At 45.5% G+C, this 26,734-nt stretch overlaps 1 protein-coding gene across 4 annotated transcripts in view; it reads left to right on the top strand.

The window, feature by feature from the left end:
- SHANK1 (SH3 and multiple ankyrin repeat domains 1) overlaps positions 1-26,734 on the top strand; it is a 278,275-nt gene that overhangs the window by 196,450 nt on the left and 55,091 nt on the right. For all 4 annotated transcript variants that reach the window (XM_075605770.1, XM_075605769.1, XM_075605773.1 and 1 more), the window contains exon 14: positions 7,670-7,745. In XM_075605770.1, the coding sequence (XP_075461885.1) occupies positions 7,670-7,745 (76 nt within the window). The remainder of the gene's footprint in view (positions 1-7,669; positions 7,746-26,734) is intronic.

The raw sequence follows: 26,734 nt of genomic DNA on the forward strand, positions 1-26,734 counted from the left end.
TAAGTGCGATAACCATGTCTCATTTTTTACCACTGTTTTTACTGTGTATCTCTTTAACTAATTGTCCTTTTTTGTCCCCTCCAAATACAGATCGCCAGACTTCAATCTTATCAAAATGGTCTAGCATCAGCTGAAGGATCATATCAGAAAAGTCGTGAAACCCTCCAAAAAGGATGAGTTGGCGCAAGGCATAATGAGTTTTTGGAACGATGTACTCACCGTGGAACGATGCAATAAATATATTGACCATATTGCGACTGTGTTGCCCATTGTGATCGAGTGTAATGGGCAAGCATCAGGTAGGTAGTATGGTATAGTACTGTACTGTAGTATGTTAAGTACAGGCACACCAAGTACAGTATGATACAGGTAAGTATGGTACAGATTTTTTCTTTCCTGAGAGAGCAGCACTAGCCATCTGGTTACAAAGTATTTAACAGTAGTTACAGTATACGTTAGTTCCAGTATAGACTAGTTTGACAGTACTATCTGCATACTGTAGTCCAATATGGAGTAGCTGTACAGTACACAATGCCATAATACAGTATGCACATAATTGCACTCATTTTTTCTTTTCTTGTATTTTCAGAGAGAAAAGGATGGACAGGGGGTATCATGTGTAAATTTTGTGAACTGTGTGTACAGTTAAGTGTATCTAAACTGCAGTCATGATTTACACAAAACCACCCCCTCTCTCAATGAACTACACAGAATGAGGAAGAAGATAAAGACGGAAAATTTGTATTACTGTTTTAATTATTATCAATGTGCATTATTCATGATTATCCACCGGCCCTCAATTTTCAACTGTGCTGTACTATTTTGTTATTTCTCTTCTGCATACTTCAATAGTGTATCTACAGTCATGATTCACACAAACCCCCCCCTCTCTCAATGATTATTTGTATTTTTCTTTCCTGATGATAAAATAAATTACATATTTAATTACATTAAGATTTTATTTCTTTGAACTTTAAATTCACTGTGAATGTGTGTGTGTGTGTGTGTGTGTGTGTGGGGGGGGGGATTCTTCAAGAAGACATACAGTTTTAATAATTGGTTACCTTTTTAATAATTGGTTACATAATCAGATTAACATAAGGGAAAGCCAATAGGAAAATTAACGAATGGTCTGAGAGAGGTTGAAAAGCACAAAGACAAGCTTTTGAAAATGAATGGTTTTGGAGAGGTGTCGATAAGAGGTTGAAATCCTTGAGCGACTCTTGTGTGTGTCTGCGGGGGGGGAGGGGGTAAAGCTGCATGAAGGATTAGCTGTACTGTAGTTCAAAGACATGACATATTTTCGACAGGCAGGTCATCATAATAATTTGATCCCCACACCCCCAAATACATAAAAATCACCCAAATCAATCATGTGCAGTCAAACGCACAGTGTCGCAGTCAAAAGCTACAGCACAGATTGAATATCGTAATTCAAGATGGTTGAGGCAGGCACATGTTCATGTTGAGAAAATAAAAATAAAAAATGACGAGAAAAAGGTCACTCACTCTTTAACTTTTTTTTCCCCCAATGAGCATTAATAATCAACACAGAATAAATCAAACCAGGCTCTGCACTGCACTGGACTATACGTTACACACGCAGGAATGTGATAACAGGAATGTGATTGAAACCAGAAAGACACCCATTCAAAGGAATGGTGTGGGAGAGGTGTACTGTAGATAAGATAAGAAGTTGAAATACTGCAGTGAAGTAAATTAGCCTGTGTGTGTGTGGGGGCGAGCGAGGGGAGAGCGCTGTATACACCGAAATGTGATACTGTTACAGTACACGCCTATGCGTTTCAACAATGTTCAAATGAGACATACAGCACTGTACTGTACATGCATGTATAAATATGCAAATTTACAATTACTGCGCGCGCACACGCAGACTGTGTACTGACGTAGGTTGAACTGCTACAGTATTAGACTTTGAAGACAACAGCTCGCGAACGCCCATCTGAGGTTTTAGACGGTATTGCAGTATTGCAGACACCGCTAATAATATGCTAATATTACAAGCGCTAAAATACCGGAACATATGCCGTAAAAAAAAAATATACTGCATCTGCCCGCGGTTATCAGAGTTGCGCCGCTACGGCCGCAATAGGAAAAAGGCAAGGCACACTACGACTGGTACTTAAACGCACAGATGTCTTTTGTCTCCCCTTATTTATGACTCCCCAGCGACGTGTGGAGTCAATGATTGAAGTCTGATGATATGGAGAGATGGGATACCCTGTCTTTTTTATTTTCAGGTCCACAGTAGTGATACATTTTTGCTACACACAGACAATGGGAGTTTCCACTCAATATCGCAGTTTAATAAATAATCCCTGTGTCAGAGTTAGCAAGTAAGCAAGTGTCAATTAGTTTATGGATTTCCAGCAGAGAGGGGTTATTTTGCTCACCTCTGTCTGCATGTCAAATGATACACCCCCAATGCGATTGGTTGGTGTAACATGTGACGGCTTCCATTTTTTTAAAGGATTTGACGTCATCTTAAAGGGATGGAAGCCAGCCAATCAGGTATGCTTTTCTCCCTTTAAGATGACGTCACTGCAGCAAAAAAAAAACCATCACATGGTATACCCATCGGATTGGTAGCTATACCATGTGATGCTTTCCCTTTTTTGGAGTGATGTGACATCATCAAAAAGGGAGGGAAGCCAGCCAATCAGGGAGGGAGGCATGCTACCTGCTTGGCTATCTTCCGGTATCTATCTTCAATGCCGGTATCTCCCTGCATTGTTTAAATCTCCCGCGTCACGTGACCGGGACATTTAAACACACAGGAGATACCGGGGCCTGTAACTAAGGTAGCAGGGGGTCCCCGAGGCTGAAATTAATGTGGTTCAGCTCAGAAACCCCCCTGCTACAATACTCTGTTATTAAAATTAACATTAAAAAGGCGCGATTGCCTGTAAGAGCTGTGCAGGGAGGTGCAGCGCTCTCTGTGTGGCTCTTCCAGACTGCTGGAGGGAAATCACAGTTTAATCACACACAGGTAGTGTGATAAGTATGGGAAAGGAAAAAAAAACCCACACAAAGTAGTGCGATGTGGCATATTTTTATCGCACTATAAAAAACTTGTGTTTTTTCTTAGTGAATACCGTTTTGACACACATTTCTTTTAAGTGCGGTAAGAACATGCAAACCCGCTCGGCAATGCACTGAACATCAAAGTTTAGTGAATATTTATATTGTATTAAATGTTTTACCAGGAAGTAATATATTGAGAGTTACCTCTCGTTTTCAAATATGTCCTGGGCATAGAGTTAAGATGACAAATAATGCATGGTTACAAATACAGTTACATACAGCAGCGGCAGCTCTTATTCGAGCAAAAGCCGCTGGCTGTATGTGGCTGGGAAGCGGGTAACCGCGGCGCGTGGCGGCGCACTGTGACGTCACAGTCACATGCGCGCCCGGCTTCCCCGTCTTCCCCGGCTTCCCCAGGCTTCCCCGACACCCCTGGAGATGACATTAAGGTAAGCGGGGGTTCGGGGAAGCAGAGTGGCAGAGCAGAAGGGGTACAGGGGTCCGGAAGCGTGTGTAAATTGCGCGCGATGGAGGAGGGGGGGTGAGTGGGGGAACGCGGCGGCGCGCGTGCATTACTGGCGGCAGCTGGGGCAGATCCCGGCATGCCGCCGGTATTTAGTTCAATAAGATATGTCGCTACTGTAAGTAGAACAGGGTATACATTATATACAAGACATTGCATGCACAGTTAGAGATAATATATATTATAGGCGTATATAACAGTTACAGACCAGATTAAAATGTGACAGCCTTAATTTTGAAAGAACTTAGACTGGTGGAGGCTGAGAGAGTCTCCGGTAGGTTGTTCCAGTTTTGGGGTGCACGGTAAGAGATGGAGAAGCGGACGGATAATTTGCTGAACTTTGGGACCATGAACAGTCTTTTGGAGTCAGATCTCAGGTGATAAGTGCTGCATGTGGTGGGGGTGAGGAGCTTGTTCAGGTAGAAGGGTAGCTTGCCCAGAAAATATTTGAAAGCAAGACAGAAAAGATGAACGTTTCCCCTAAGGGCCTTATTCAATGTGCTCCAAAGCTGCGATTGATTAAAAAATGCTATTGACTTGAATAGCAGTTTTCTCTGATAGGCTGCTTCAGTCCATACTGATAAGCCCCATAATCAAGATTTCTCAGGAATAGGAACTTTTACACATCACTGACATTTTTTTTTCAATCTCCCCTTCATTCTGCAACCTAGAATTGCTTAGCGTTGCAAGCAGCGCATAAAGCCTTGTTTCCGCAAAATATGCTAATTCCAGAAAGGACCTTAACTTTTCATTTTTCAGTCTTCTGTCAAATCATCTAGCAGTTTTCAGCTTTAGAGAAACATTTATACAACTAGGGTTGCTATTGAGAATTTTCCTAAAAATGCCATATGACTGAGCTAATCCCTATTATGTGGAAATCATTGCACCACTTTTACTGCAGTATGTACAGTATTGAAGTCAGTGGATTTTGCATTTATGTTATTCAGCCTAGGTTTACTAATTTAGCTATAAACAATATTAAAGCATCAAGAATAGTATTATGGGAGGATAAACAGCTCCTCCCACTTAAAACATGACTCTACCCCTTATAAATCTGTCCTGCCTATTCTGGACAGTTCAACCCTCTCCTCAACAGCTCACCTGGCCCTATCCCTGGGATCTGCCCCCAAATTCTAGGCCCTAATCTGATAACAAGGATAGGCAAGATCAAGTTATTCCATCACCATCATATTTACTGCAAAAAGTTCTCAGGTACTGGACTCGTGTCTGATTGATGATCACTCCCATTCCGCAATTCTTGAGTTGTAAATCAAACATTAAAATGTTAAACAAGGTTGTATAAGGCTACGAGCTCTCACTTTAATGCAAATCCAGTATATGTTACTAAGGGGAACTGGTGTGACCCGTCTGTGGATGTTCACTTTTTAACTTGCGTCTCAGGCTACATTATTTCTCTGTTTACTTTCGGATGTGAGAAGTTGCACAATTTGTGATGATCAGTTGCTGTTTGTCTTTTCTCATGACTCATTAGCCTCAATTACTAACAGCTGCATTGTCAATTAAGATAGTTTCTTTCTGCTTTTCATCTGTGTTGTGGTCTAATTCAGTGGTGCTCAACTCCAGTCCTCAAGACACCCCCCCCCCAAAGGCGGGTTTTCAGGATATCCCAGCTTCAGCACAGGTGGCTCAATAGAAAACCGAGCCTCTGATTGAGCCACCTGTGCTGAAGCTGGGATATTCTGAAAAGCTGCCCTTTTTGGGGGGTCTTGCGGCCTGGAGTTGAGCACCCCTGGTCTAAGTGACTTTGCTGCTCGTGTGGTTACAAGTTGGCCTGTGCGTGTAGAAGGGGAGGGGGTATGTATTAAAACCAAGGACTTATTTTTTAATTGTAAACTGTGTACACTTGTTTCACACATTAGCTTTCATACGGAACCCTATTTCTAGAAATTATTTTCAGACAGGTGCCTGATGGATTTACATGTAGTGCTGCTGCTTCTACATGTATTCCATTGTCCCACTTAAACTCGAAACTTCCTGCAGGTATTACTTACTCCAGGTGTTCACTTCTAAGTCTGACTGCAGTATGTATCACTGCATTGTGTGCATACCTGCCCGCCAGTCATCCAGTCTGTTTTATTCTCATGTTAGCCACTTTAACAGAAAGAGTATGCTGGTATAATATGAACAGAGACTAACCTCAATCTCAATCACACTGTCGGTGACCCGAAGTCAGTTGGCAGGTTTGTACATATATCATTACATCGATTTTAAATTGTTGGTATACTTTTTCTTTCTGTAAAAGGACTATCATCATTACACAAGCGAAAAAAACCCCACTATATCTACTATCGTTGTAGTGAATTTATGACATTACTCAGAGTGCACCGCCTGCTCCACTACTAACAATACAAATCTACGAATTTTTTGTGTACAAATAATAAAATAGGTTGACAGCATACTGCAGCTGAAGCAGGGGATTGCTGCTGAAAGGAAGGCGCATTTAGCCACGAGCAGAGTTAGGGGTACAGTAGGTGGCACAGGGATGTTTGGTGTGTTTATTATGGTTTGTTTTATTATATTAAAGGTACGTTTTTCTTACATGGGTTTCTACAGAGTTTGCCGTGTCCATATGTGCTTGGTGTGTTTGCTGATTTAGAGATAGGAGCTCTGTGTTCGTTCACTCAGCTTGAGATTCTCTTATGTATAAAAATATATAATACAACATGTAGCTCTAAGATATAAAATGAGTATATAAAAAGGAAAACTGTACATAAAAACCCATTACATTTTATGTTGCTGGTATTCTCTTTCTCAGGGATAAGCCAGTGGGCTAAAGATTAAGAAATACTGTAACTATGGTTGACATTTTCACTGTACTTTCTTACTGTTAGACCTACTACTTATCCTTCCTCTTGCTTCTAGAGGAAGTAAATTGGGGTTACCTTGTAATTTAGATACTAGACCCTTAAGCAGAAGGTTTGAGGTCCACTTTCTGCTCTGTTTAACCTTGGGTATGTCACTTTATTTAGAACAGAGAATCCGTCACACTCAGATCAATCCATCCCAAAGTCAAGAGGACATTAAAGTGATGATTTATTGCAGAATTTTTTTTTGTTTCGGGAGTTGTACCATAATGAACGCGTCTGAGATCAGATACATTGTAAGGAACCCCAACCCTCTTATAGCACGTCTGAGATCAGCTGCATTGTAAGGAACCCCAACCCTCTTATAGCACGTCTGAGATCAGATGCATTGTAAGGTCGCACTTACAGTGACGGCGACACAACGTCACCCGAAAACAAATGCATTGCCGCCGCGTGCTCTTATAGTAAGCGCGACGGCGACAATGTGACGGAGCGCCGTCACCATCGCGAAAACTGGTAGCCGGCAAAATTTGATTTTTCAAGGGCTGTCGCCTCATGTAACGGCTCTTGAACCAATCAAATGTCAGGAAACCCGTGCTGCCACCGCCCGGCAAAATATAACTTTCGCCTGTGGCGACGGGTGATGTCACCCGTCGTGTCGCCGTCGCCATTGAAAGCACTATAGGCGCGGCCTTAGGAACCCAAACCCTCTCTAATAGCGCGTCTGAGATCAGATTCTTTGTAAGGAACCCCAACCCTCTCTAATAGCGCGTCTGAGATCAGATACATTGTAGATTCTTCTGTATTTGGTACAATTTTCAAATGATTTGAAAATTGTAGCGAACCCTTTTGGATGCCCGGGGAACCCCTATTGAAAAACACTGATATAGAGCGCTACATGTAGCCTTTGAACCCTGCTTATTCACTGTGCTAGAAATACTATTTTCTCTGCCCTAATACCCTGGCTTCACCCTTCTTTTTCTTTGTGTATTTTTTTTGCATTTTTTTTTATCTTTACTGACAGCCCTCATTGCTATTTTGCACCATTAATGTTTAAGGATTGCGGAACTCTAATATATTCTTGCATATGGACAACAATTGGCCAGCACCAGCTCAGTCTGCTGCTTTGTTAATGAGCTCTTCAGTCTCCCCCACATGCCTGTGTGGGGTGCTTTGGGGCACCAAGTGCAGTGCCTTGAGTGTAGGAAAGAGATCTGTTGAAGTTCCTTTGAGCCTGCTCACACTTCTCACTTCTGTTCCTTTGTTTCCTTGCCAGAGAGCCGGAGCGATAAAGCCAAGCGTTTGTTTAGACACTACACTGTTGGATCGTATGACAGCTTTGATGCCCCCAGGTAAGGACCTCCTGCTCTTCTTTACCTTGTGTTCCATCTGTCTACAAGCATCGTACAGTACCTACACATTTTGTCTTCAAGGACATTTAGTGGAAGCTGATGCCAGGAACATTAGCATCGAACAGAAAAGGGAAGATGGGATAAAATAAAACAGAGCATTCAAAGCATCAATCCTACCAACAAAGTTTATATTTAATTTTTACATAGCAAATGCGGTACTGCACTTTGTAGAATGTATTAATCCCTGTCCCAAAGAGCTTACAATCTAATAGGTGCAGTGGCTGAGGGAGTAAACATTGTGTGGGATATTTTACTTTAAAGCAATAGGCAATTTACAAAATATGCAGCATTTCTTTTACTATCCTTAAAATAGGAACGTTATTAATTTTACAAATTCTTTACCGGGAAGGACTATAACACATTTAAAGCAGCAACCTCCTCCCAAATGCATTATCATGCAGTGTGACTCATTAATGCCCTTGGTGCCAGAAGGGTGGTGCAATGCTTTGCTTTGTTATGCATTGCCGGGGCCCTCCGGCAAAGAGGTCCAGAGAAAGGAGTTATTGATATTACTTTTAGTTTTATTTCTGAGCTGGTAATCAACCTCACACTGATGAGACCCAAAAGGTGGAAACATCTGTCTGTGAGCAGGGTTACTGGCTCTGCACTTCTTTACCCCAGGCTGTGCTGAAAAGCTGTGTAATACGGCAGGTATATGCTTAGAAGGGTCCATGTTAAAATAGATTTGCAGCAAAAGGTGACACTGTGCTCATTTGCATGTCATTGCCCAGAAACCCTGGCTGCCGTGGAAACACTGTATGCTAAGAGATAATGGGGAAAGGCAGGTTTGCAGACCTGTCTGAGACATGGGAATGTGCGCACAAGTGATATTTTTATTTGCTGTTTTATTTCTGAGAATTTTATAGCCATTCATATCTATCAATATGACTTTGTGGAGTTTGGTATTTCCTGAATTGAAAAATGTATGTATGTATACCTTTATTGATATAGCGCCGTTAATGTACATAGCGCTTCACAGCAGTAATACATGTGACAATCATATAATAACAAATAATACAAATAACAGATCATGGGAATAAGTGCTTCAGACGTAAATAGGGTTGCCAAGTGGCTTTTCCGAAAATACTGGACACACCTGGAAAGATGTGATGCACTCAAGGCATGCACGCACCTCCCCTCTCCATGCTGTTTCCTCCTCTCCTTGGCAACACCACCAGGCTCCTAACTCTTCTTCCTGATTGGCTGCTGCTGGGTAATGCAGCCAATCAGGATGGAGGAAGTTGCCCAGCCCCCTGGCAGCAGCCCTGCTCAGGGAAATCCTGCAGCCCCCCAAGCCGATCAGGTCACTATGTCCAGAGAGGTAATACCGAACACATACTTGTCCAGTATTACCTCTAATTATTTACTGGGCAGTGTGTTCAAATACAGGACAGTCCAGTTCAATACAGGACACCTGGCAACCCTAGACATAAAAGTAACATTTAGGAAAAGGAGTCCCTGCTCCGAAGAGCTTACAATCTAATTGGTAGGTAGGAAGAACGTACTGAGACAGTAGGCGGGCGTTCTGGTAAGTGCGTCTGCAAGCGACCAAGGTTTATGTATGAGGTGTAAAGTATCAGCCATGTAGCTACTCATATGCTTCGTTAAGCAGGTATGTTTTAAGGTGGGTCTTAAAGGTGGATAGAGAGGGTGCTAGTCTGATATTGAGGGGAAGGGCATTCCAGAGGTGTGGGGCAGTCAGTGAGAAAGATTTAAGGTGGAAGAGGGCTTTACATACAAATGGGGTAGAGAGAAGACATCCTTGAGCAGAACGCAAGAGGCGGGATGGTGTATAGCAAGAAATTAGAGCTGAGATGTATGGAGGGGCAGAAGAGTGTAAAGCTATAAAAGTGAGGAGGAGAATGGAGTGTGTGATGTGTGATGTGATAAGAAGCCAGGAGAGTGATTTCAGCAGGGGAGACGCTGAGACAGATTTAGGAAAGAGCTCCTCACTCATTGGCTCTCCTCCCTGTTATATGCTCAGCCGGCCCACTGGCTCATCGGCTGAGCATACCCCTTTGTCATTGCAAAGTGTATCACCGCTCTCCTTGTTCCTGCTGCCTTTGTGCTCCTGTTCCTTGATCTCTGTTCCTGACCCGGCTATCCCTTGGACTCCGCTCTTCTGTACTCCTGACCCCGGCTACCATTGACAATCCGCATCTCTCCAACCCCGACCTCGGCATACGTACCACGACTATTCTCATCTCTCCAACCCTGACCTCGGCTAATAGTACCTGCAACGATCCGTACCGCTCCAATCCAGACCCCGGCAAGTATCTCGACTATCCGTACCTCTCTAACCCCGACCTGGCTACCTCGACCAATCTACACTCCAGACGTGCCCACGTGGCTGTGGGTTGGTGTTTATCTAATCCCCACCTCTGCCCCGCGGTCCCGCCTTGTTTGTGGTGAGCCCTCCGTGACAGTGTCAGAGTTTTAGCAGTCGGGCAACAGAGTAAAGGGCGTAAAATGGCACAAACATACCACAAACCGTTTTGAGGGCAGTGCAATCCCTGGAGTTGGTACTGGATATAAAAATGAAGGGGAGGGTGGGTTTAAAATCTAAACTTTGCAAACTTTGAAATTCATTCTGAAGGTTGTGTCGAACGTATCTTCTTGTGCAAAAACACAGTTGCCAGGTTATGGGATATGACATATTAATATGTTCTTATATAGTGCTACATTGTACACCGCACTGTACCGATAATTTTTTGCACAGACACATGTTCCTCTCCCATAGAGCTTTTTTTATTTTGTAACTCACAGGATTAAAAGAACATTTGAAGGGTTTTCCCATTTAAGTAAGGTTACCACAAGACTCTTCTGTCTCCCGAGCCTAGTCTGCGTGTGAAACGTTAAGCAGATCACGTTTATTAAATTTAAAAGTTGCATAGGTTACAAATGCTTACAAAATGTTGATGCTAAATTTATTTAAGCTTATTTTATGTGAATCCAAAATGACATTACAATACTCTCTTGACCTTTGTACCAGTTGATTTATTCATTCTGGCCCTCTAAATAACCTAGTTGATGAGCACTGTTCCAAAGGAAGGAATAGTTAATCACACACATGCTGTGTAACATTAATAGAGTCACTTGATACAGACAGCATAGGCTGGTGGAAGAGTACAGTAAGTCGTTGAAAAAATATGTGTTCAGGCAGTCCCTGGTTATCCAACAGAATCCGTTCTGGAAGTAGCGTTGGATAGTGAAACCGTTGTAAAGTGAGTCTGTAACAGGGATACTGCACCGACACACTTTATTCGAGCAAATACCCGGTATGTACCTGGCAGATACCTGGAATGCGCCACTCCTCACCTCTGACAAGCCCCGTTGCGTTTGCCTTCCCAGCCTGGGTTCATGCCTGGCTGATGGGCGGCTGATCTGTTAAATGATAATGATTAGGATTTAATAGGCTGCAATGCTTCGCGTGTCTACCAGATGGCATAAATTCATGAATTGTAATGCAGTATATATATATATACTGTGCAGTATTGCAGCCAGCGGGAATAAAATGCTTCAATCCCTGCTTGGAAAATACCTCAATGCACTCGGGCAGAAAACAGTCACAAACCTCAATACACCCGGGTATACCCGAATTCGTGGGACTAGCCAAGCTCGAATAAAGTGTGTCGCCAGTGTATATCCCTGTTAAGAAACTTGCCTCTAATCCAGCAGTGTGCTGGTTAATTGCACACCAGCAATTAACCAACTCCACCTGCCTAATCAGAGCTCTGTGAAATAATGTCATGTGAGACACAGGAGGGGGATTCCTTAGTCTCACAATTGGGGGCTGAACCAAGGAAGAACAGATATCTTGAGCTGCAGAGAGACTGCAGGCTGACAGCAAGACAAAGGGGACCAGACCTGTATACCTGGACAGACACTGCCTAAGCACACAAGGGTGCTGACCAGGAGAGCAAAGCGGCCTTCCCCTACATCTACAAGAAACAGATAAGACTTTCTTATGGGACTGTTAGATATCTGTATATATGTATATATATGTGGGCTGGTAATTAGTTTAGCTAACCACCTAGTTAGAGAGGGCTGGACTACATGTGTAGATATTCTCCAAAGCGGAGTAGGTTTTTCTTTGGCTTATTTTGAATGTTTTGCTGTGTTAAAGGAGCAGGCGCAATAAAGCCTAATTTTAGTTTCACTTTAAAAGGTCTCCATTGCGTACCTCTGCACACGTCTTTTACAGAGTCCCATGTTAATAACTGGTGGTGAGCGTTGGATAACTCATTCAGGCGTCAGATAACGGCCCATAGGGTTGCAGTGTAAAGCAACAAAAGAAAAATGTGAAAAAATCTGCAGAAAAAAAAGCATCGGATATGCCATTCGTTGTAAAGTGAAACGTTGGATCGCGAGGACTACTTGTAGAGCAGAATGGGGAGTGCTTAATGGATAAGCGTTGGTATCAGTTGACACTTTAAAGTGGCAGTCCAAGCCGTTTTTTTTCTTTAATGTTTTAAATGCAGAATTGAAGCAGGGGGTCTTCGGCGCTGGATTCGATTAATTTCAGCCCAATGGACCCCCTGCTTCCAGAGGTACTTGCCTCCATAGTGGGGGCTGGTAGCCACTCCAGGGTTCACTATATGGCCGCTTTTCAAAGCTCCCGAGCTCTGTGGGCCAATAGGAAACTGGGGCGTCATCCGGTGCGGCTTCCTATTGGCCCCTGTGACCAGAGTCTTTAAACTGCAGAAAACTGCAGGAGATACCAACACCCCCTTCTTATGTAAGTTTAGCCCTTTTTCTCAACCCTCCCAAAGGGACTACTGGTCGCTGTACAACACCTGTGGCTCCAGGAGATCTGAGCCTCCGCTAGCTGGGAGCCTGGGATAACCTTTATTAGTGCAGCGCCTCCACTTACCCAGGATCCCCGTGATGTGAGATTCCCCTGGGCAAGAAACATATACATATACATGTGTGGTGAAACCAACTTTACTGTAATCGCAACAGTACCTTAGCACTTCATCATATTACTTCACACCCAGCATATATCATAACACATAACCTATAACGCAATATAACCTTGACTCAGCTAAATGATAATGTCCTTATACGTGAGTGGCTCGGCCACGCTCTCAACGAGTATTGTCCTGTACAGTAGTGGCTCAACCACGCTCTTATCGAGTATGTCCTTACACTAATAGAAAGGAGTGCTCCGTGTATTAGGCCTTTGGTCACTCACTAGTGTCCTCAAAGAGTTACGCCTAAGGCGGGATCAGCGCCTGTTGACCGGTGTTGGTGCATTTAACGTAAATACCTTCCGGTCACGGCAGTGACCGGTAATGCTTCGAAAAGGATCAGCCGAATCCTTGCTTGTCTTTGATGTCCGCAGTGTAGCTGTCTGGTCCCAAGCAGCTCACCAGCAAACCTGCTCCACACGCTTGTCCCTAACTGTCTACACAGTAAGGTGACTGATTGCTCACTATGGGCGTCCCTGCAGCACAGCAACCTACTGTGGCTCAGGGGCTTCTCCTAAGGGCCTGCGGGGTAAAGCTAGCCTATGCAGGCGGGTCACTGACCCCCTGCACGCATACACCCTCGTCCTTTACCTTCCAGATCACCTCTGACTAGCGTGGTCTCTCCCCCACGCTTCCCTTTCCTGCCCCTGTCATCCTAGCCTTCTGATTGGTTCTTCACATCAGGTGACTGCCCAGGAGCTCATGGGAATTGTAGTTTCTCCACGGAGCCTCTCTGCCTAATCTGCACAGACACACAGCCTGTCTGACTCTGCTCTAACACACTGCAACACTGTTGCAGACACTCCACATGCCTCTCACTGAACAGAGTCAAACACCAACTGAACACACACTGAACACACATATGAGGTTCCTACCACATCCTTACATTCTCCCCCTTGCAGAATCCAACGTCCTCGCTTGCGCTACACCTACATAACTATACACAGAATGTTATATAATAAAAATGCAGTTCAATTATATAACTTAGCACATTCGCATTGACTTTATACGATATTGCACAATTCTGTGAGCATCACAATCACAGATTGGATTTTGCTCCGAGACCACTGCTGAGCCTCATAATGGGGTGCCCCAAATTGATCATAAGCCATCCTCATTGGAGGTTGACTAGCTCTTTGGCTTCTGCGAATTTGCTCTTTAGCTACCTCCTCTGGAGAGTAGCAATTCCCATTTTGCAGTTCCAACTCTGTCCTTGAGGGGCTTGATAAGTCTGCAAAGTCTCTTTGTGGCACAAAGCACGGGCTCTGCGGGTCTAGCGGCTGGCTCACTGGAGTCAGCGTCTCTGTCGTTGGACCAAGGGGCTCTTTACCCGTAGCTCCTTCGGGAGATGCCCCCGCGGCCGGAAGGCCCCTTTGAGAGGTTCCCTCCATAGGATTCTCAGAGGTGGCATTTATTACAGTCTCTGGGCCAACCTCTGTATTTTCATCTTCTCGATCTATTGAAACAGTGGGCACTTCCAATTCGTTGTCCCCTACTTGAGGTATGGAGAGCAGATGATTCCTATGCCATACCTTTACCCGGCCTTCTGAATCCTTGATGCGGTACACCGGGAGGCCAGGCATCTGTGATTCTACCTCATACACCCCATTTCTCCACCGATCAGCCAATTTGTGCTTTCCAAGAATGCCTAAATTACGATGAAGAACAGCATCCCCCGGGCGAATCTCTTTATGCCTCACCTTGTGGTCATAACGTCTTTTGTTGCTTGCATTTAATTTCGCCGCCGTCTTTTCCGCCAATTTATAGGCCTGCTGTAGACTGTCTTGTAGTCTTTGTACATATCGGAAATGCGTCCTGTTGGATACCCCATCGGTAGATATTCGTAGTCGCACATCCACGGGCAGTCTAGCTTCCCTTCCAAACATCAAGAAGTATGGGGTATACCCGGTAGACTCATGGCGAGTACAGTTATATGCATGCACCAGTGTCTCCACTTGCTTGCTCCACTCCTTCTTCTGAGAGCCTGTTAGTGTTCCCAGCATATCAAGTAGCGTGCCGTTGAACCATTCAGGCATAGTATCTCCTTCTGGGTGGTACGGGGTCGTTCGTGACTAGCTACAGTATATTTAGCAACTTCAGCAGTTCTCTAATGAGAGTGCTCTCGAAATCTCGGCCTTGATCCGAATGTAGCCGGTTCGGTAATCCATAATGAATGAAGTATTTTTCCGACAATACTCTAGCCACAGTCACCGCTCGTTGATCTTTGGTGGGGAATGCTTGGGCGTATCTTGTGTAATGGTCCGTAATCACTAGTACATTACCAATGCCCCAGGAGTCTGGCTCGATGCATAAGAAGTCCATGCACACCAAATCCATGGGGCCGGCGCTTTTTAAATGTGCCATGGGGGCAGCCGGAGTGGGGAGAGTCTTCCTCTGTATGCAGCGGGTACACTGTCGGCAATGCAATTCCACGGATTCTCTCATCTTCGGCCAGTAGAATCGGTCGTGAAGTAACCCGAATGTTTTGTCGACACCCAGATGGCCATGATCATCGTGTAGGGCCCTGAGGACCATATTCCGCAGAATCTTGGGCAGGAATAGCTGTCGCCGATCGGGATGATTATGGTAGGGTATGACCCGATACAGGAGGCAATTGTCCAGTTCGAATTTCTCGAACTCGTTCAACAAGAGTTTCACCAATTCTCTGGGGGCTTGCTTAAGAATGGAGGGGTTTCCTTGCTGCAGGGCTTGGCGAGCTAATTCTACCACTGGGTCTTGAATTTGATGCTGCACTAGCTCATTCCAGGAGATGATTTTGTCTTCTGTAAGGTTCATTCCCTCCAAGCCTCGGTAGGCCTGAGGGACAGCACGGGATTGACACCCTAATGAGTCGGCTACTCTTAGCTCCGAGAATGCGACCTGATCATCGACTACTGCGGCTATGGAGCATAGAGCACGTATACCAGGCCCCGGAATTTCTTCCCACACCTCCTCATCCAGGACAGGCTGGAGCCCCGGTCTTCGTGACAAAGCATCGGCCCCTACATTGGTGGGCCCTGGTTTATACTTGAGGTTGAAACGGTAGTTGGCCAGCGCCGCCAAACACCGATGACCTGTCGCATCTAATTTGGCGGACGTGTTAATGTACGTCATTGGATTATTGTCTGTCCGGACTTCAAACTATACCCCATACAAGTAATCGTGTAACTTGTCCACTACTGCCCATTCGAGGGCTAGGAACTCCAGCTTGTGGACAGGATAGTTCTGTTCACTTGGGGTCAAGCTTCGACTCGCATACGCCACGGGGCAGAGCCCTGTGGCATGTTTCTGGTGCAACACTGCTCCCAGTCCATTAAAACTGGCATCCACATGTAGCACGTATTCGCGGTCAGGATCGGCATAGGCCAGCACTGGGGCCTGCATTAGACTGGCTTTCAGTTTCAAGAACGCTTGCTCACAAGCAGGGGTCCATTTCTCGCCAAAGGGCGTTTGCGCCGTGATGTTTTTCCTGCCCGTAGCCTCAGGATATATCTTTAAAAAAAGGTTATTCAGGAGCTTAGCTTTGCTTGAGTAGCCCTCCACGAAGCGCCGGTAGTAGCCACAGAACCCCAGGAAGGATTGGAGTTTTTGGACGTTACTGGGCCTGGGCCAATTCACTACGGCCTCCATCTTCCCTGGGTCGGTGGATATCCCTTCAGCTGATACAATGTGGCCCACGTAAGTCACGGACGTGCGGCAAAATTTACATTTATCCAGGGACAGTTTGAGTCCCTCCTTCTGAAGTCGATCCAACACCTTCATTAGCCGCTCCTCGTGCTCCTCCAACGTTTTCCCGAACACTATAATGTCATCCAAGCACACTAAGCATTCTTGCGGGTTCATGTCTCCCAGGGTCTGTTCCATTAACCTCTGAAAGTTGGCAGGGGCCCCGCAGATCCCTTGTGGCATGCGGGTGAACTGGTAGAACCCTAGCGGACAGATGAAGGCTGTTCTCTCCTGGTCTTCCAGATCCATGGGCACTTGATAGTATCCCGACCTCAAATCTAGTACACTGAACCATTTACTTCCCGTCAAGGCGTTCAGAAGGTCCTCAATGCGTGGGAGGGTATACTGATCAGGTACCGTACGATTGTTCAGTGTCCTATAGTCTACGCATAGACATACCGTCCCATTCTTCTTGCGAACCACCACGATGGGAGAGGCGTACGGACTGCGGGATCCTTGAACAATACCAGCATTCTCCATTTCGGCTACTAATCTCTGCACCTCTTCCACGTCTCGGAGAGCTATGCGGCGGGAACGCTCCTGGAACGGGGCGGTGTCGCTCATCCGAATGGTGTGGTGGGCGCTGCGACTGCACCCCACATCCATATCACTCGTGGAGAACACCTCTCGTCATTCTCCTAGCTTGGTCTGCAGTCTTTTTTTCGAGTCCTCCGTTAGTGGCGAATCTCCAAAGTCAAATGCCAACAGGGGAGTTCTGCATGGGTGGTGGCCGCCGGCCGTTCCTCTGCGGCCCTCTTTCCAGGTATCATGGGATAGATTCTACCCAGAGGCTGCCGACGATCAATGCACATGGGGTACGGGGAGATGTTCTGAACATATACCCAGGTTCTATTCGGAATTTTCCCTGGCCATTTCTTCACTGAAGCTAATATTTTGTAGCCAAGCCACTGATCATCCCGTGTCGTGCTCTCCAATGAGAATAGCTGATCCTCTGGACGTCTATCCGATAGTGGCAGGCCGCGATCATCATTCTCCCTTCCCCGGGAGGGATCTGGGTCACGCCCCACTCTTGACTGTACAGCATTCCATGCTCCTCTTCAGTCGCGATTTTACCGCAAGCCTCTTGTAGTGCCGGACACGTAGTGAGAGCCAGCAACGGGGCTTCGCCTGCTTCTTGTAAGTACATGCGGATCACCGATTGCACAATGTCGGTGTTGGTTCCCATGATTATCGGGGCACTGGGGTGGTCTTGTGGTTCTGGACACACTAAGGCTTCCACTTCCATGGGGTGGTGCTTACCGGTGTTCAGCTGGGGAATGTCCAGATATACCTTCACCACTCCATCGATGGGGTAATCTTCGTGACTCAACCCTCTCAACCGTAAAGAGTCAGCAGATAACAGCGGCAGCCGGTGTAAGTGTTGCTCGTAGAGGGGCCGATACACTATGGTCACCTGAGACCCCGTATCCATCAACGCAGAATCACTACCCGGACGATGGCGGCTGGTCCGATCCGATTACTCGTCGAAGGCTGGGCCACGGCTCTGCCGTCCTGGGGAGTACACAGCATGGACTTAGCTGGTCGAGACGCCGCTTTCCGTAGGGAGGGACAGCGCGCCCGAAGATGCCCCATCTTTCCACAAGCATAACACCGGAGTTGACTGAGGTAGGCATCATCTCGGATGGGTGGCGAGTTTCGTCCCGACACAGGGCGCTCCCGGGCAGCTGTCGGCGCCTCCGAGTCCTTCTTGTAGGGGTCCCCACTCTCGGACGTCTCGGCTTTAGCTTCCGACCTTTTGGTGTCCTTGTTCCCACTCGACGCCTTCTTCCCTGGGGTTAAGTCATGCCCCAGCAGCACAGTCTCATGTGCTTGGACCCGGTCCATTAGGTCATTAAACGCCAAGGCTTGTCCGGGTACGAGGCAGCCACTGACACGTACGGACACCGGATGAAGTGGCAGGAGCCCCCTCAGTAGCTGGGTGGTGCGCAGTCCGTCGGCATCCACCTTCGGCACCACCCCCTTCCTCACCAGAGTCCACAGATCCAGATGCAGACGTCTAAGGAAGTCGGACACCATTTCTCCCTCTTTCTGAGCCAGAGCATGGAACTTGGCCATTAGGGCATTGGCATCCACAGGGACCCCATAGGTCTTGGTAAGGCAGTAAATGAGGCCCGCCGCATCAGCGTCCGGGTGATCGTCCCGATAGCAGTGCACCATGTGGGACGCTGGGGGTCACAGACATTCAACGATATGCTGCCTCCGGATGGCATCGGTGCAGGACCATTCAGGAAGTACCCGTTCCGTGTGATCCAGCCACTCTTCAAATGCAACTTCTCCCAGGGGTGTGGGTTTGTCACCTGAAAATGCCTTTAACTTCCGGTATTGGTGGGCCTGTGTGGAGTGGTGGATGGCTTCTGCAAGCACAGGGATAGAGCCATTATCCAGCAGGCTACCCCCTGCTGGGGAGTAGGCATCTAGTCTTGACATACTGATTCTACTTAATGCAGGCCTTATGGCGGAGGGGGTGAACGAAGTGCCTAGGCCCATTGCAGCAGGCCATCGAGGGTTCAAACTGTTCTCATGGGTGCGGTCAGAGCTGCTAGTGATGGCGCCTAACGAGCCGGGATATCCCCTCAGTGGTGTGGATGCAGCCAGTGGCTCGGTGGAATCAACTTGCACTATTGGACAGTGTATGCCGGGAGCCTCGGGTAGCAATAGTACTAATGGCAGGGCTTTGGGGCATATGTCCTGTTCAGTGACATATAGGATTTTGCGCCAAATCTGTTCCCGGTCGTAATAGTGATCTTGCACTCGGGCAGTGTCCATGAGCGGGAGTTTCCTGACATGGTCAGTCACGGTGCCTAGGGAGAGGATGGCGGGAACATGTCCCAGGCCAAAAGCACGTGTCAGGGGAATTTCATGCCGCTGGGCCCACTTGCGCACCTCGGGCTGCGAGGGCACAAACATGATGAAAAAAAAACTTGTTGCACAATTGAGAAAAATATATGGGGCACCCCAGGGCTAAGATCTCAGCAGCGCCTCGAAATGTAGCCCTTTTTCTGAACCCTCCCAAAGGAACTACTGGTCGCTGTACAACACCTGTGGCTTCAGGAGATCTGAGCCTCTGCTAGCTGGGAGCCTGGGGTAACCTTTATTAGCACAGCACCTCCACTTACTTAGGATCCCCGTGATGTGAGATTCCCCTGGGCAAGAAACATATATATACACATGTGTGATGCAACCAACTTTACTGTAATCGCAACAGTACCTTAGCACTTCCTCATATTACTTCACACCCAGCATATATCCTAACACATAACCTATAAGGCAATATAACCTTAACTCAGCTAAATGATAATGTCCTTATACGTGAGTGGCTCGGCCACGCTCTCAACGAGTTTTGTCCTGTACAGTAGTGGCTCAGCCACGCTCTTATCGAGTATGTCCTTACACTAATAGAACGGAGTGCTCCGTGTATTAGGCATTTGGTCACTCACTAGTGTCCTCAAAGAGTTACGCCTAAGGCGGGATCAGCGCCTGTTGACCGGTGTTGGTGCACTTAACGTAAATACCTTCTGGTCACGGCGGTGACCGGTAATGCTTTGAAAAGGATCAGCCGAATCCTTGCTTGTCTTTGATGTCCGCAGTGTAGCTGTCTGGTCCCAAGCAGCTCACCAGCAAACCTGCTCCGCACGCTTGTCCCTAACTGTCTACACAGTAAGGTGACTGATTGCTCACTATGGGCGTCCCTGCAGCACAGCAACCTACTGTGGCTCAGGGGCATCTCCTAAGGGCCTGCGGGGTAAAGCTGGCCTATGCAGGCGGGTCACTGACCCCCTGCACGCATACACCCTCGTCCTTTACCTTCCAGATCACCTCTGACTAGTGTGGTCTCTCCCCCACGCTTCCCGTTCCTGCCCCTGTCATTCTAGCCTTCTGATTGGTTCTTCACATCAGGTGACTGCCCAGGAGCTCATGGGAATTGTAGTTTCTCCACGGAGCCTCTCTGCCTAATCTGCACAGACACACAGCCTGTCTGACTCTGCTCTAACACACTGCAACACTGTTGCAGACACTCCACATGCCTCTCACTGAACAGAGTCAAACACCAACTGAACACACACTGAACACACATATGAGGTTCCTACCACATCCTTACATAAGTATCTCTGTAAGTGGGGTTCTTTTATGTGCAGAATATAGATTAGCAGAACAGGTCTTCAGTGGGCATCTCATTATCATTAGGTGTTCTAATAGTCTCACGATCTTGGAGATTGTATTATCTGCTGCATTTGCACATACGTTTTTTATGATACCTTTTTTATGATATTTTACATGCGTTTACTGTATTAGTCCAGCGGTGTTGGAACCGCGGTTAGGGTTTGTCCACGGTCTGAATGCAGACCTTTTTTATCATTAAAGTCACGATTACACCTAATTTCATATCTGATTGTGGTTTGAAAATTTTAGAGTGTATACTAATTCTTGGTGCGCTTGGTGTATGTGTATATTTGTCTTTTGGGGTCCCCCTTTTTTGGGAGACCCCTCTTAGGAGCTTTTGGGAGGGGCTCCTGCACACCCAGCTGCAAAAGGATTATTTGAAAATGGGAGAAGATCCATGACAGCTCGAGCGCGGAACTTTTAATACCTTTGTTTGACAAGGTTATAGAAAGATATATATTATGAATAATATAAAAGTCAGACGCACATACAGAGATGCATCTGTTAAAGTGTCAGGGAGTTAAATGTTAAACTCTAGGTTGATTTTTAGTGATTTAAGTGAATGGAGGAGATGTTTGTGTGACTTGCTATGATATGGTATATGTTGTTTACTGACTGAAGTATGAGTTTACAGTAAGGTTTGAACTTTTTGTCAAAATAATTACCAAGAGACAGAAATAGTGAACTTAACATTTATTAACAGTTACATCACTGTGTGAGAAAAAGACTCGGGGTAAAAAAAGGAACATGGGCGTTTTGGGAAGACCATCTCTTCCTCTTGCTGGCAGAGGAAGGGTCATGCTCACTAGGCCTCCTTCGACGTGCTCTTCCACACCTTAATGCAGCTGGGGCCACTGGGTTAGAAAGTAGACTAAGGGATTCAACTGAGGGAGGAGGGGGTTGTGTGGTCATCAGGAGTGAAACCACTGATTATTGCCAGCGATTTGCTGGATGCAGCTTGCGTTGTCAGAATTGATGGTGCACGTACGCTCTCCGTAGATTACTGCACTGCCCAGGTGAACCCATTAACTGCACCATTTAGTTGGGCCAAACTGATGGCGATGTTTGTGCTGTTTTGCCACAGAAGGGGGTTACCTTATCACTCTGAATTGGTGAGTGGAGTTGTGGGAGATGCTCGCCAAATGATGGTTCATCTGGGAATATGCTGACCTATGCATCTTGAGAAGCTGCTGCTGATGTGCCAGAGTGGCCTCATCGTAGTGGACATCTGGCAGATCAGGTTTCCGTGCTGGAGCAGGAGGTCTCGTCGCTGGTACAGCTTGTGAGGGTGCTGGAACAGTTGGCGAGGGCACTAGAACAGCTGGTGAGGATGCTGGAACAACATGCTCCTTGCGAGGAACAACAGGGAAGTTTAAAGTCACTGTGTCCTCTGGGAGCTCTTCCTCACCCTTGACCTCCAAGGACCGTTCAATCTGTGCAGATAGATGTTTGCGTGATGATCCTTCAGAAAAAGTACATAATATGAACAAATACAGTACTAGAGTATCTGGGTACATATAGCCACATTTGGATACACTTTGTGTGTATAAATATTAATTTCTCTACATGTAAAGATACCTTTAATAAGATGACAAATATCCTGTTCTATTAATTATTTAACATTTTGTAAGTCTATTTTACAGTTTATTAATGCAGTATCATAGTTATCAGAACTGTAATATGGAAATAAAATATACTGGGATATATATATATATGGCAGTGTGTGTGATGTTGGATATGGCAGTGTGTGTGATGTTGGATATGGCAGTGTGTGTGATGTTGGATATGGCAGTGTGTGTGATGTTGGATATGGCAATGTGTGTGATGTTGGATATGGCAGTGTGTGTGATGTTGGATATGGCTGTGTATGTGATGTTGGATATGGCAGTGTGTGTGATGTTGGATATGGCAGTGTGTGTGATATTGGATATGGCAGTGTGTGTGATATTGGATATGGCAGTGTGTGTGATGTTGGATATGGCAGTGTGTGTGATGTTGGATATGGCAGTGTGTGTGATGTTGGATATGGCAGTGTGTGTGTGATGTTGGATATGGCAGTGTGTGATGTTGGATATGGCTGTGTGTTTGATGTTGGATATGGCAGTGTGCGTGATGTTGGATATGGCAGTGTGTGTGATGTTGGATATGGCAGTGTGTGTGATGTTGGATATGACAGTGTGTGTGATGTTGGATATGGCAGTGTGTGTGTGATGTTGGATATGGCAGTGTGTGTGATGTTGGATATGGCAGTGTGTGTGATGTTGGATATGGCAGTGTGTGTGATGTTGGATATGGCAGTGTGTGTGATGTTGGATATGGCAGTGTGTGTGATGTTGGATATGGCAGTGTGTGTGATGTTGGATATGGCTGTGTGTGTGATGTTGGATATGGTAGTGTGTGATGTTGGATGTGGCAGTGTGTCTGTGGTTGGATATGGCAGTGTGTGTCTGTGGTTTGATATGGCAGTGTGTGTGATATTGGATATGGCAGTGTGTGTGATGTTGGATATGGCTGTGTGTGATGTTGGATATGGCTGTGTGTTTGATGTTGGATATGGCAGTGTGCGTGATGTTGGATATGGCAGTGTGTCTGTGGTTGGATATGGCTGTGTGTGTGATGTTGGATATGGCAGTGTGTGTGATGTTGGATATGACAGTGTGTGTGATGTTGGATATGGCAGTGTGTGTGATGTTGGATATGGCAGTGTGTGTGATGTTGGATATGGCTGTGTGTGTGATGTTGGATATGATAGTGTGTGATGTTGGATATGGCAGTGTGTCTGTGGTTGGATATGGCAGTGTGTGTGGTGTTGGATATGGCAGTGTGTGTGATGTTGGATATGGCTGTGTGTGTGATGTTGGATATGGTAGTGTGTGATGTTGGATGTGGCAGTGTGTCTGTGGTTGGATATGGCAGTGTGTGTCTGTGGTTTGATATGGCAGTGTGTGTGATGTTGGATATGGCAGTGTGTCTATGGTTGGATATGGCAGTGTGTGTCTGTGGTTTGATATGGCAATGTGTGTGATGTTGGATATGGCAGTCTGTCTGTGGTTGGATATGGCAGTGTGTGTGATGTTGGATATGGCAGTGTGTATGATGTTGGATATGGCAGTTTGTCTATGGTTGGATATGGCAGTGTGTCTGTGGTTGGATATGGCAGTGTGTGTCTGTGGTTGGATATGGCAGTGTGTGTCATGTGAGGCATGATCAGTAAAGTTTATAGACATCGTAACAGTGTAGTCCTACTTAGAACATACAGTATATTGAAATTGCAATAAAATCAAAATGCTTTACCAAGTACCAACTAATTACTTTGAATATTTACAGCTGAAAGTCTATCATTGAATAGCTCATATAAATATACATGGGGAACCTCTCACATATCCTATGTTTTGTGTTTTGATACAGTCCAAAATGACTTTTTACCTGTGCATAGCTTACCTGTATAGCAGATGCGGAGCCTGGAGATCATAACTATTATTTAATATTTTTTCTACTAGGACACTGAACTGTGTGGGAAGATTGCAGCTTAAATATTCAAGTATAATTAACAGAGGGTAAATGTTCCTACAAAGTATAGACACAAACTCAAACAATGAGATGATCAAAAAGCCTGTCCGAGAAAGTTTACAATCCCAGCAATTTGAGGGATATGTGTTAAGATGATAATTCGCTGCTGAACATGGTACACAATTTTCCACTTGTGACAGTCTGAGTGTGTGTCATTTGTACTGTGCGATATTTGCTATTTCAGTTATCTGATGCTGATCTCTTAGGCACAGGTGTTAAAACCATACCAGATCAGGAGCAAAGAGGAGGAAAACTGCAGCTGTTCCGGTTTGTAAACGTTGATATTTAGACCATTATATTATTGACCATTATATAACCGTGCTAAGCAACTCCTCTTCTAGCTATTCCAAATAGCTTCCTATGCAAGCCTTGATACATTGATGAAAATGGACACATTAATTGACATTGAGGGAGATATTCATTACATTGCGAAAATGCTGATTGAGGTACTATGGCATGGAAATTTCCATTGACGTTGTAGTTTCCTTGCGATAGTCCCCTGATCCACATTTTCTCAGTTTAATGAGAAACCCACCGAAATTGTTCTAAAAGTGGTGCAACCATTTGCTTAACTTCATATTTATCGTATCGTGAAAGGTAACCAGACAAAGACAGCGGGTGGTCGTTAATGCAGTTATCAGTGTAAGTGTGTTATGTAGCGAGGGTGAAAGAGTAAGTATTAATGCTGGGGGTAATAATAATCTTGGTAGGCGGTTGTTGAAATTCTGAGCAGTGCATCCCCGGCCCGTCCAGAATGAAAGGAATTAAAATCAGTGCATGACCCGATTAAATGAGAACATGTTGAACAAGGAGAACACGGAAACAACAATACACATAGATGTATGTTTATTTTAATACCTTAAACTATTTGTGCATTGTAATGTCTGACTCTGTGACCCATGTTCAATACTTAAGTGAGAATTGGACGTCTTGAATATTTCATGATCTACTTCAACACGGAAAGGACAATATGGTTATACTGATCCTTCCCCCCCCCCCCCTCTATATTTAAATACAGAAGCAAATCGTTCTGACTCAGAGAAAGTAATTTATGTAAAAATTATGTAAAAATGGGTAATCATTTCTGAAGCTTAAGCTGAAATACTTAATTGCAACTTTTTCGTATGTTGCTGTGAAGAGGGGGCTCCAGTTCTCTTTAATCCTGTGCTCCCTGCATGGTTTGTGGGGGCTGACGGCTTGTACTTTTAGCTCTTTTCTTGTGCTCTCCTGCGTGCTTGCTTGCAGCCATGCTGTCAGCACGTGTTTATGAATAGGTGCCACACGTTTGTTGGGAGGTGAAGTGCTGGCAGGCGGAGGAGGTGATTCCTGGGGGTAAGTAGGGGGAGTACGTTTAATGCAGGCTTAAGCTCTTTGCATTGGATTCCTTGTCCCTGATAAATGTTTAAAGTGCCTATGGAAAAAAAACCAAGACGCCTTTCGTCAGGGCTCGCTCTCTCTGCTGGCTTCTCTTTTTTTTTCCTTTCTCTGTCTATGTTTTTACCACTGACCCATTCTTTCGATTTCTTTACACCTTCCATCTAGCTATAAGTATGTCTATGTCTCTGGTCTAAGCCCCCAACATTTCTTTTCTCCATTTTTCTTCCTTTCCGGTCTAACTTTGTCATGTAGTTTGTCCCTGTTTTTATATTCTTTTCCTCATATTTAAGCATTCTCTCCCTCACTCTTCCTCTGAAAATAAAGTCGCAAATTGCGCTGCAATATACATGTGGACAGGCAGAATCGTACTTTTGCCGTTCGCTTGTATGTCTGAACCCCAACCCTCTCTAATAGCGCATCTGAGATCAGATGCATAGTAAGGAACCCCAACCCTCTCTAATAGCGTGTCTGAGATCAGATGCATTGTAAGGAACCCCAACCCTCTCTAATAGCGTGTCTGAGATCAGATGCATTGTAAGGAACCCCAACCCTCTCTAATAGCGCGTCTGTGATCAGATGCATTGTAATGAACCCCAACCCTCTCTAATAGCACAAGGAAATAGAGCAAAGCTCATTGAACCAGTGCTAACAAGTACTGGGCTAAACAGCATGTAGATAAAGCTGTACTTAGTTTAATGGGCGAGACCCTGTGAGTATAGAAATGGCAATGGATGAGGGTGATGTGATCTTCTGACTTCAGAGCTCAATAATGGGGGTATGGGTAAACCTGTATGTTGAGGGTAATACAGCCAATTCCTGCTTGTGTGGCAACAATGGCTGATTCCCCTATGTCCAGGATATACCCCTCTGATGCATTTCGCGCTCCTGGTGCTTTGGCAAAATAGCACTTCTGAGATCAGATGCATTGTAAGGAACCTCAACCCTCTCTCTAATAACGCGTCTGAAATTAGATACATTGTAAGGAACCCCAACCCTCTCTAATAGCACGTCTGAGATCAGATGCATTGTAAGAAACCCCAACCCTCTCTACTAGTGCGTCTGTGATCAGATGCATTGTAAGGAACCCCAACCCCAACCCTCTCT

The sequence above is a fragment of the Ascaphus truei genome, chromosome 6, assembly GCF_040206685.1.
Source record: "Ascaphus truei isolate aAscTru1 chromosome 6, aAscTru1.hap1, whole genome shotgun sequence".
Taxonomy (NCBI): Eukaryota; Metazoa; Chordata; class Amphibia; order Anura; family Ascaphidae; genus Ascaphus; species Ascaphus truei.